At 62.9% G+C, this 11,558-nt stretch overlaps 1 protein-coding gene across 1 annotated transcript; it reads right to left on the bottom strand.

Annotated features, from left to right (window-relative positions):
- Positions 1–560: 560 nt before the first annotated feature.
- Positions 561–9,889, bottom strand: LOC144740547 (uncharacterized). Its single transcript, XM_078623385.1, has 9 exons — positions 9,665–9,889; positions 8,644–8,922; positions 4,617–6,175; positions 4,028–4,158; positions 3,659–3,755; positions 2,315–2,422; positions 2,002–2,115; positions 1,035–1,098; positions 561–638 (listed from the first exon to the last, which is right to left on the bottom strand). The coding sequence occupies exons 1-9, from the start codon at positions 9,887–9,889 to the stop codon at positions 561–563; spliced, it is 2,655 nt and encodes an 884-aa protein (XP_078479511.1).
- Between the last annotated feature and the right edge of the window lie 1,669 nt (positions 9,890–11,558).

Below are 11,558 nucleotides of genomic sequence, written 5' to 3'. Positions count from 1 at the left end.
CTCGGAGGTTCGGAGAGCCGTGAGGCGCTGCAAGGATGGGTGGTGGTCGCGGGTTGCTGAGGTGGTGGAACCTGCCTCAGTGGCCCGTGAGTTACCAGGTTACCAGGTTACCAGGTTACTGGGTCACAGCAGATTCCCAGGTTCGGCCTCTTCCACGACCCCAACTTTACACACAGCGAGCTGTCGCCGTGGTCACCGTCACCGCCGTCGCCATGGTCACTGCCGTCGCCATGGTCACCGTCGCCATGGTCACCGCTGTCGCCATGGTCACCGCCGTCGCCATGGTCACCGCCGTCGCCATGGTCACCGCCGTCGCCATGGTTACCGTCACCCGCCGTCGCCATGGTCACCGTCACCGCCATGGTCACCGCCATCGCCATCACCACCGTTGCCATGGTCACCGCCGTCGCCGTGGTCACCGTCACCGCCGTCGCCACGGTCACTGCCGTCGCCACGGTCACCGCCGTCGCCACGGTCACCGCCGTCGCCATGGTCACCGCCGTCGCCATGGTCGCCGCCGTCGCCGTCGCCATCACTACCGTCGCCGTGGCCACGGCCTCCTAGATGAGCGGCAGCACCAGGGCGGCCAGCTCGTCCACGTCGGTGAGGCCCGGGTAGCGCCGCAGCACCAACTCAACCTGCGCCGCCGACGCCGGGAACACCGCCAGCAGAAGCGCCACCGCAGCGGCAGCAGCAGCACCACCATCACCACCGTCACCACCGTCACCAACGTCACCACCACCGCCGCCGTGGCCACGCTGCTGCTGCTGATGCTGATGATGATCACCGTCGGCGTCGACGTGGTGATGACGATGCTGCTGATGATGCTGTTGCTGCTGATGCTGCTGCTGCTGTTGCTTCTGTTGATGCTGCTGCTGTTGCTGCTGCAGCTGCCGTCTGGGACTGAAGGCCCGGCCCCCCCCCACCTCGCCCTCCCCCACCTCGCCCCCCCCCACCTCGCCCCCCCCCCACCTCGCCCCCCCCCACCTCGCCCCCCCCCCACCACGCCCCCCCCCCACCACGGCCCCCCCCACCCCACCACGGCCCCCACCCACCTCACCCCGGGGCTTCCCGCTGCTGCACGGCCCGGCCACGTGGCTGTGGGGAGAAGGGGTCAGGAGGTCAGAGTTGAGGGGTCATCTCCACCAACACCGTCACCACCACCGCCACCACCTCCACCACACCCACCACCTCCACCACACCCACCACCGCCACCACCACCACCACCACCTCCACCACACCCACTACCACACCCCGCCACCGCCACCACCACCACCACCTCCACCACCACCACCACCACCCCTCCACCACCACCACCACCACCTCCACCACCACCTCCACCACCACCTCCACCACCACCACCACCCCCACCACCTCCACCACCACCACCAGCACCTCCACCACCACCACCACCACCTCCACCACCACCACGCCCACCACCACCACCTCCACCACACCCACCACCACACCCGCCACCACCACCACCACCTCCACCGCCACCGCCACCACCACCACCACCACCACCACCACCTCTACCACCACCACCCCCACCACCACCACCTCCACCACCACCACCACCACGCCCACCACCACCACCACCAGCACCTCCACCACACCCACCACACCCACCGCCACCACCGCCGCCGCCACCGCCACCACCGCCACCACCACCACCACCACCCCCACCACCACCACCACCCCCACCACCACCACCTCCACCTCCACCACTACCACCCCCCACCACCACCACCAGCACCTCCACCACCACCACCACCACCACCTACCACACCCACCGCCACCACCGCCGCCGCCACCCGCCACCACCGCCACCTCCACCACCACCCCCACCTCCACCACCACCACCCCCACCACCACCACCTCCACCACCACCTCCACCACCACCTCCACCACCACCACCAGCACCTCCACCACCACCACCTCCACCACCGCCACCACCGCCACCTCCACCACCACCGCCACCTCCACCACCACCACAGTGACCTGTCTCCTGCCGTGGGGCCCAGCGAGAGGAAGGTGTCGAGCGAGGGGCCCCGGGGCCCCAGGGGGTCGTCGGGGATGAGGAAGATCCCCGCGGCGAACGTGAACTGTAGCAGCCTGCAGCTCACACAGACATGTCACGTGGTGGGTGGGTGGGTGGGTGAGTGGGTGGGTGGGTGAGTGGGTGGGTGAGTGAGTGAGTGGGTGAGTGAGTGAGTGGCTGAGTGAGTGGGTGAGTGGGTGAGTGAGTGAGTGGTTGAGTGAGTGGGTGAGTGAGTGAGTGAGTGGGTGGGTGAGTGAGTGGGTGAGTGCTCACCGCTCTCGCACGATGTCCCTCCAGGCGGGTGACTCTGTGATCAAGTCCCGCAGGTTGTCGTTGGTGACGATGACACCACCCGTGTGCTCAGCCAGGTGCAGCAGGAACCTGGGGTGGGGGCAGCCACACCGCTCGCTCACTCACCCCGCTCACCCCGCTCGCTCACTCGCTCAGCCACTCACTCACTCGCTCAGCCACTCACTCACTCAGCCACTCACTCACTCAGCCACTCACTCACTCACCCGCTCGCTCACCCACTCAGCCACTCGCTCGCTCACTTACCCACTCACTCACTAAGACACTCAGTCACTCGCTCACTCACCCACTCACTCAGACACTCACTCACCCACCCACCCACCCCCCCACCCACCCACCCCCCCACCCACCCACCCACTCATTCACTCACTCAGCCACTCAATCACTCACTCAGCCACTCGCTCACTCACCCGCTCACTCACTCACTCGCTCACTCACTCACTCAGCCACTCACTCAGCCACTCACTCACGCACCCACTCACTCGCTCACTCAGCCACTCACTCACTCAGCCACTCACTCACCCGCTCACTCACTCACTCGTTCACTCACTCGCTCCCCTGCTCAGCCACTCGCTCACTCAACTCACTCAGCGAGTCCACCATCCACTCAGCGGCAGCCAGAAGTATGGAGACACTCTGGCGGTTGTTGTGGTGGTGGTTGTGGTGGTTGCGGTAGTGGTTGCGGTAGTGGTTGCGGTGGTGGTTGCGGTGGTTGCGGTGGTTGCGGTAGTGGTTGCGGTGGTGGTTGTGGTGGTTGCGGTGGTGGTGGTGGTAGTGGTTGTTGTGGTTGTGTGGTGGGTGGTAGTTGTGGTAGTGGTGGTAGTTGTGGTAGTTGTGGTGGTGGTAGTTGTGGTGGTGGTGGTAGTTGTGGTGGTGGTAGTTGTGGTGGTGGTAGTTGTGGTGGTAGTTGTGGTAGTTGTGGTGGTGGTGGTGGTGGTAGTTGTGGTAGTTGTGGTGGTGGTGGTGGTGGTTGTGGTGGTGGTGGTGGTGGTACCGGTCGTCGTGTGCCGACACGGTGCGTCCCTCCACGAGTCGTGACGGGGTGGTGGTGGTGGTGGTAGTGGTGGTGGTGGTAGTTGTGGTAGTTGTGGTGGTGGTGGTGGTGGTTGTGGTGGTGGGTGGTGGTGGGTACCGGTCGTCGTGTGCCGACACGGTGCGTCCCTCCACGAGTCGTGACGGGGTGGTGGTGGTGGTGGTAGTGGTGGTGGTGGTAGTTGTGGTAGTTGTGGTGGTGGTGGGTGGTGGTTGTGGTGGTGGTGGTAGTTGTGGTAGTTGTGGTGGTGGTGGTGGTGGTTGTGGTGGTGGTACCGGTCGTCGTGTGCCGACACGGTGCGCCCCTCCACGAGTCGTGACGGGGTGAACGAAAGGAGCCCCAACTCACTCAGCTGCCGCAGCACCTGCGGCTCTGGGGGGCAGGGGGAGGGGCAGGGGGGGATAAGGGGGGGGCAAGGGGGGGGGGAGGGGGGGGGGGGGAAAGGGGGGGGGGAGGGGGGGGCAAGGGGGGGATAAGGGTGGGGCAAGGGGGGGTGGAGGGGGGGGAAAAGGGGGGTGAGGGTGGGGGGAGTAGGAGGTTGGTGGGTGAGTAGTGGTGGTGGTGGTGGTGAGTATTGGTGAGTAGTGGTGGTGGTGGTGGTGAGTAGTAGTAGTAGTAGTGGTGGTGGTGAGTAGTAGTAGTACCGGTGACGTTGGGGTCGTGCCGTGTGCGGTACTGCGGTATGAACACGGTGATGTTGCGGTGGCCGCGCTCCCAGAAGAAGCGCACCGCCAGGGCGACGCCGCGGCACGAGAAGAAGCGGTGCAGCCCGTGCCTACGGGGTCAAGGGGGTCAAGGGGTCAAGGGGTGAGATACGGGGTCATGGGGTCACGGGGCGTGGGGTGAGATACAGGGTCATGGGGTCACGGGGCGTGGGGTGAGATACGGGGTCACAGAATAATGGGTCGCGGGGTGAGATACGGGGTCATGGGGTCAAGGTCAAATACAGGGTCACGGAGTCATGGGGTCGCAGGGTGAGATACGGGGTCACGGAGTCATGGGGTCGCGGGGTGAGATACGGGGTCAAGGAGTCATGGGGTCATGGGGTGAGATACAAAGTCATGGGGTCACGGGGTGAGATATGGGGTCACGGGGTCAAGGGGTGAGATACGGGGTCATGGGGTCGCAAAGTCACGGGGTGAGATACAAGCTCACGGGGTCACGGGGTGAGATATAAGGTCACGGGGTCACGGGGTCACCGCCCCCGCTCTCTGTGCGGCAGGGGCCACTCACGTCATGGCCACGTTGCTGCCGTCCACGATGACGTGCCGCAGGCCGTCGCGCCCCGCCGCACTGCTCAGCGCCAGCGAGAACGGGGCGGCGATGGTGGCGCGGAACATCGTCTCCGGATTCACCTCCTCCATCTCCTCCATCTCCTCCTCCTCCTCCACCGCCGCCGCCTTTGCCGGCTGCTGAAACGGCAACCTGTGCGGCAACAACGCCGCCCAACCGGCTTTGCCGGCTTTGAAGGCCCCGGCAGGCCTGCCCGGCCTAGCGTGCCTAGCCGGCCTGACCCCCTCCTCCCCCTCCTCCACCGCCTCCACCGCCTCCTTTGCCGGCGGCTGAAACGGCGTCCTGTGCGGCAACAGCGCCGCCCAGCCGGCCTTGCCGGCCCTGAAGGCCCCGGCGACTCTCCCCGGCGGTTTGGGCGGCCTGCCCTCCACGCCGGCGCCGGGCGGGAGGTCTCCCCCGGGGTCGTCGCTCGCTCCGAAGTCCTCCGCCTCCAGGATGTCGAAGTCGTCTTCCTCGGTGGCGGTGGTCAGAGGCGTTGCTCGGTAGATGTCGTGGTCCCCCATCTCCCCCACCTCCTCCTCTTCATCGTCACCGTCAACGCCCTTGTGAGCGACGACGCGGCCGCAACCCTCATCCTCCTCCTCCGGCCAATCGGCGCAGACCTCCTCCTCCCGGCACCGCTCGGCACCGCCGGCGCCGCTCACCGCGATCGCCACGTACTCAAAGACTCGCGACGCCGTCGGCGGTCTCGCCCGGTACTCTGCCGCGGCGGCACCGGCGCCGGCGACGTCCCCGGCACCGGCGCCGCGCATCCGGTTGAGCTCCCGCAGGAGGCTCCCAGCGTCGTAGGTGCCGGTCCTGACCGAGGCCTCCTCTACCTCCCGCCGGGAGTAGCCGCAGGCCTTCGCCGCTTGCAGCACGAGCACCGGGGGGGAACCGTCCACGACGCAGAAATCTCCGGTGTCGCCGTCGTCCCGGTCGACGGTCGCCACGGCGACGCCGCCGCTGGCGTCGCCGCGGTTACCGGGAGACGCGGTCCAGCGGCTCCCTCCCTTCTCCTTCTCGCGTTCCTCCTCCTCCTGCCGCCTCGGCCGCTCCTCCTGCCGCTGCTGCTGCTGCTCTGCCCGTGACGCTGTGCCGCTACCACCACCACCGCCACCGCCGCCACCACCGCCACCACCGCCACCACCGCCACCACCAACGCCACCACCAACGCCGCCGCCACCGCTACCACCAACGCCGCCGCCGCCGTCCCTGCCAGCGCCCGGCTGCTGCTGCTTCTGGCGCTGCTCCGGCACCACCACCACAGCCGCCACCCCCTCCTGCTGCTGCTGATGTCCCCGTATCACTGCCGCCGCCACCGCACGCTCGTGCCACAGCGCCAGCAGCGGGCTGGGGTAGGCGCCGGCCAGCTCCAGCAGCTCGCGCTTGAGGCTCGTGGGCAGCAGCAGCAGCTCCGTCGTGTGGCGGTCGGGCGCCGCCTCCACCAGCAGCTTGAAGTCGCGCTTGGTGGTGGCGGTGGTGGTGGCGGTGGTGGTGGCGGCGGTCTCCAGCACCACCTAGGGGCGCCGTGACGGTGGCGAGATGTTAACCGCCTCGCCTGGTACGCAGGAGGTCGTGGGTTCAATCCAGACCCTGTGAGATGTTGACTACCTCGCCTGGTACGCAGGAGGTCGTGGGTTCAATCCAGACCCTGTGAGATGTTGACTACCTCGCCTGGTACGCAGGAGGTCGTGGGTTCAATCCAGACCCTGTGAGATGTTGACTACCTCGCCTGGTGTACAGGAGGTCGTGGGTTCAATCCAGACCCTGTGAGATGTTAACTACCTCGCCTGGTACGCAGGAGGTCGTGGGTTCAATCCAGACCCTGTGAGATGTTGACTACCTCGCCTGGTACGCAGGAGGTCGTGGGTTCAATCCAGACCCTGTGAGATGTTGACTACCTCGCCTGGTGTACAGGAGGTCGTGGGTTCAATCCAGACCCTGTGAGATGTTGACTACCTCGCCTGGTACGCAGGAGGTCGTGGGTTCAATCCAGACCCTGTGAGATGTTGACTACCTCGCCTGGTGTACAGGAGGTCGTGGGTTCAATCCAGACCCTGTGAGATGTTGACTACCTCGCCTGGTACGCAGGAGGTCGTGGGTTCAATCCAGACCCTGTGAGATGTTGACTACCTCGCCTGGTGTACAGGAGGTCGTGGGTTCAATCCAGACCCTGTGAGATGTTAACCGCCTCGCCTGGTGTACAGGAGGTCGTGGGTTCAATCCAGACCCTGTGAGATGTTAACCGCCTCGCCTGGTGTACAGGAGGTCGTGGGTTCAATCCAGACCCTGTGAGATGTTGACTACCTCGCCTGGTGTACGGGAGGTCGTGGGTTCAATCCAGACCCAGTGAGATGTTAACTACCTCGCCTGGTGTATAGGAGGTCGTGGGTTCAATCCAGACCCTGTGAGATGTTAACTACCTCGCCTGGTGTACAGGAGGTCGTGGGTTCAATCCAGACCCTGTGAGATGTTAACTACCTCGCCTGGTGTACAGGAGGTCGTGGGTTCAATCCAGACCCTGTGAGATGTTAACTACCTCGCCTGGTGTATAGGAGGTCGTGGGTTCAATCCAGACCCTGTGAGATGTTGACTACCTCGCCTGGTGTACAGGAGGTCGTGGGTTCAATCCAGACCCTGTGAGATGTTAACTACCTCGCCTGGTGTACAGGAGGTCGTGGGTTCAATCCAGACCCTGTGAGATGTTAACTACCTCGCCTGGTGTACAGGAGGTCGTGGGTTCAATCCAGACCCTGTGAGATGTTAACTACCTCGCCTGGTGTACAGGAGGTCGTGGGTTCAATCCAGACCCGGTGAGATGTTAACTACCTCGCCTGGTAGGCAGGAGGTCGTGGGTTCGATCTGCGTGTGACCTGGACGATGCCTGGCTGCTGTGTAACCGGAGTCTGCGTCTCTCTCTCGCCTCTCTATCATCACGGCGGCGATGATGACGATGATGATGACAGAGGGAGATATTAAATTACATTTTTTGTCAAATGCGGAAAATTTGGTTCGACCGTGGATTGTCAACGGAAACTCCCTCGGACAGACCTCACCAAAAACAGTCCCCGCTGTTCCATGCAGCCGCTATCAACAATCCCTTCCCGTGTAAACGTGCCGGCTACCGTGGCACAGAGGTCGCAAAAGGGTTTTGATTCCTTACCCCGTACCCGGCCGCACCAGGGTCGCAAACGGGTACCCGTACCCATACCCGGCCGGGTACGGGTAGCCAGGTCTCGGGTAGGGTACGGGTATCAGGTACCCGATTGCGACCTCTGCCATGGTACCAGCCGTGCTACATAGGCCGTATCAAACCTCGCTTCACACAGAGCCCGCGAGCGCTGCACGTTCCGTTTGCGTTAACAACAAAAGCTTCCTCTGAGAAGAGAGAGAGAAAGAAAATAGAACAAGAACCCGACACGCAACGTATTTAAGTTGTAGAAAATCTGACTTGAGGAATTATTACTGCTAACCCTACTCCCTCCCTTTGATGCTGCTAATCCTACATAATGCACGGACATAATATGACTTTGAGACCCCCCCCACCACCTCCTACGCATTCCACAAGTAGTGACTAATCCCATATCTGCATTTCCCATAAACATGCTAAATTCCTCTGTTGATATGCAAATTCCTTTGTCAAGGTGCTCTTCCCCCCTCTAACCCAGCAGCTTAAATATACGCTGCCAAGCTTGGTGGTGTTCATTCAGACGCTGTCTTCCCGACAGACCTGTTCTTCACCTGAGGACGGCTGCTTGCGTTGTGGCCGAAACGTCGTGAGAATTATTTTATTATGTTTTATTTTTATTATTTTATTATCTCCCTTCTACGTGATGACTTTACCGAAAGAACCAAGAAGATGAATCCCTGCTGCAGTCACGAAAGAAGCTTTAAATCGAAATTTGAGGAACGTAGTCCGTTCCGTGAGCGGGGTGCGGGCGGGCAGGCGGGCGAAGGGATGTAATCGCTGCACCGTCGAGTTCACCTCTTCGTCGCATTGCTCCCCATCGTCGCCACCGCCACCGGCGCCCAACAAGCCGGCGAAGAACTGCAGGCGGCTGAGCAGCAGCGCCGAAGGTTCGGCCCCGCCGAGGGCGCGGAGGCGGCCGCGTCCTTCCAGGGCGGCCGTGTCCACCAGCGCCGCAGAGTCCCACTCCAGACAGCGGCAGAAGAGGCCCCGGGCTCCCTGGAGCACACAGACGAGCTCCCGACGGAGAGTTTCCTCCTCCTGCTGCTGCTGTTCGCAAAGCCCCACCAGCAGGAGCTGGGGGGGGGGGGGGAGCGGTGGTGCAGCGGTTGGGGGGGTGGGGCTCCGAGCCAATCGGTGGCGATTGTCTGAAGCGGTCCCGGGACCTTCTCCCCCGAGGCGGTGCCGGATTATCCCGGGAGCAAAAGTAGCTACACGTGTAGTAGCTGCTACACGTGTAGTAGCTACTACACGTGTAGTAGTAGTAGCAGCTACTACACGTGTAGCAGCTACTACACGTGTAGCAGCTAAGGGTGATAATGGTGATGGTAGTGGTGGCGTTGATGGCGGGGGGCGATGATGGTGGTGGTGGCGTTGATGGTGGTGGCGTTGATGGTGGTGGCGATGGTGGTGGTGGCAGCGTTGATGGCGGGGGCGATGATGGTGGCATTGATGGTGGTGGCGATGATGGTGGTGGCGATGGTGGCAATGGTGGAGGTGGTGGTGATGGCAGTGGTGGTGGCGATGATGATAGTGGCGATGGCGATGATGGTGGTGGTGGCGATGATGGCGGGGACGATTATGGTGCCGGTGGCATTGATGGTGGTGGCGATGATGATGATGGTGATGGCGATGATGGTGGTGGCGATGATGGTGGTGGCGATGATGGTGGTGGCGATGGTGGTGGTGGCGATGGTGGCGATGATTGTGGCGATGGCGATGATGGCGATGATGATAGTGGTGATAACGACGACGGTGATGGTAGCAGCAATAACAACGACGACGACGACGATGTAACAGCCCGTGGCCTCCCCCCTACCTTGGCCTTGTCGACGTTCTCACGCCGCCCCTCCACCGTGATCCACACGGCGCCGCCGCCACCCTCACCACCACGGGGCCCTCCCGGCACCGCCGCCGTGGCCACGGCGCTCTCCCGGACCACGACCCCGAAGGCCTCATCCAAGCGGCGCCGCAAGCCGGCGACTCGCGCCAGCGCCGCCGCCGTCACGGCAAACTCCTCCGCCACCGGCGGCGATGGCGGCATCGTCGGTGTCTGCGGCGGGTCGCCGTGCGCCCGGAGGCCCTTGAGGCGTTGCAGCAGGAGGCCGAGGGCCGGCATGGCCTCGGGGTCTCTGCCGTGTGATGAGTCTGTGGGTGTCTGTGATGTGTGATGAGTCTGTGGGTCTCTGTGATGAGTCTATGGGTCTCTGCTGTGTGATGAGTCTATGGGTCTCTGCTGTCTGATGAGTCTATGTGTCTCTGCTGTGTGGTGAGTCTGTGGGTCTCTGTGATGAGTCTCTGGGTCTCTGTGATGAGTCTGTGGGTGTCTGTGATGTGTGATGAGTCTGTGGGTCTCTGTGATGAGTCTATGGGTCTCTGTGATGTGTGATGAGTCTATGGGTCTCTGTGATGTGTGATGAGTCTATGTGTCTCTGCTGTGTGGTGAGTCTGTGGGTCTCTGTGATGAGTCTGTGGGTCTCTGTGATGAGTCTGTGGGTCTCTGTGATGAGTCTGTGGGTCTCTGTGATGAGTCTGTGGGTCTCTGTGATGAGTCTGTGGGTCTCTGTGATGAGTCTGTGGGTCTCTGTGATGAGTCTGTGGGTCTCTGTGATGAGTCTGTGGGTCTCTGTGATGAGTCTGTGGGTCTCTGTGATGAGTCTGTGGGTCTCTGTGTGAGTCTGTGGGTCTCTGTGATGAGTCTGTGGGTCTCTGTGATGAGTCTATGGCTCTCTGTGTGAGTCTGTGGGTCTCTGTGATGAGTCTGTGGGTCTCTGTGATGAGTCTGTGGGTCTCTGTGATGTGTGATGAGTCTATGGGTCTCTGCTGTGTGATGCGTTTATGGGTCTCTGCTGTGTGATGAGTCTATGGGTCTCTGCTGTGTGATGAGTCTGTGGGTCTCTGTGATGTGTGATGAGTCTATGGGTGTCTGTGAGTCTATGGCTCTCTGCTGTGTGATGAGTCTATGGCTCTCTGCTGTGTGATGAGTCTATGGCTCTCTGCCGTGCGAGTAGTCTACGTGTGTACGTATGCTGAACCTCATTCGCAACGTCCTACGTAGCCTTGGCGTGGTCCTGCACTGATCCCTGCTGTTGCCTTGCTGCCTTTCCCCCCCACCCCCCAACACCACCACGACCACCACCACCACCACCTCCACCACCACGACCACCACCTCCACCACCACGACCACCACGACCACCGCTCAAACTTGGCCAAGATCTCGGTGCGTCTTCGCACGGTCGAAACTCAACTCAGCCTCAAATGTTTCCTGTTGTCCAGCGGCGCGTCCCGTCTCCACCGCCACCACCAGCACCGCCGCCACCGCCGCCGCCGCTACGAAGCACCGAGTCAGACACCGGCAAAACCGCGCCGCCGGTCAGGGGACGATGCCCCGAGCGGGTTCGCCGAGGGAGGTCGGAGTCCGCGTCACGGCGGCGGGCATCGCACCGCTCCACGGGAGGACGGGGGCCGTCGGTCGGTCGGTCGGTCGGTCGGGAGGGCGGCGAGAGCTCCGTTGAAGCCCCTCGGGGTGTCGTCGTCGCGGGTCGATGCGACGCCAAAACTATCTGGGAAGTCCAAGCGGGGCTGGTGGTGGAGGGGGTGAGGCCTTGAAGCCTGCGGCCACGAACGGAGAGGGGAGATCGGGTGCGAGGTGACGTGCCGTGCCGTGTGTGGAGGTTCGTCTCGGCTAGACGATTGCAAGGCCGGAGGAGTTG

Source organism: Lampetra planeri, unplaced genomic scaffold, assembly GCF_965212315.1.
Source record: "Lampetra planeri unplaced genomic scaffold, kcLamPlan1.2.h2 scaffold_229, whole genome shotgun sequence".
In the NCBI taxonomy this organism is placed as follows: Eukaryota; Metazoa; Chordata; class Hyperoartia; order Petromyzontiformes; family Petromyzontidae; genus Lampetra; species Lampetra planeri.
The sequence above is the reverse complement of the archived record's forward strand: the minus strand, read 5'-3'. Positions and strand labels throughout refer to the sequence as shown.

What these genes read in the sequence shown, in the direction of transcription:
- LOC144740547 (XM_078623385.1), bottom strand. Translation starts at nt 9,889, where the DNA reads ATGCCGCCATCGCCGCCGGTGGCGGAGGAGTTTGCCGTGACGGCGGCG. An exon ending in GGGAGCAATGCGACGAAGAG is followed by an intron (nt 6,176 to 8,643) that starts GTGAACTCGACG and finishes CGGCGCCCCTAG; the next exon opens with GTGGTGCTGGAGACCGCCGC. An exon ending in GCACGACCCCAACGTCACCG is followed by an intron (nt 3,756 to 4,027) that starts GTACTACTACTA and finishes CCTGCCCCCCAG; the next exon opens with AGCCGCAGGTGCTGCGGCAG.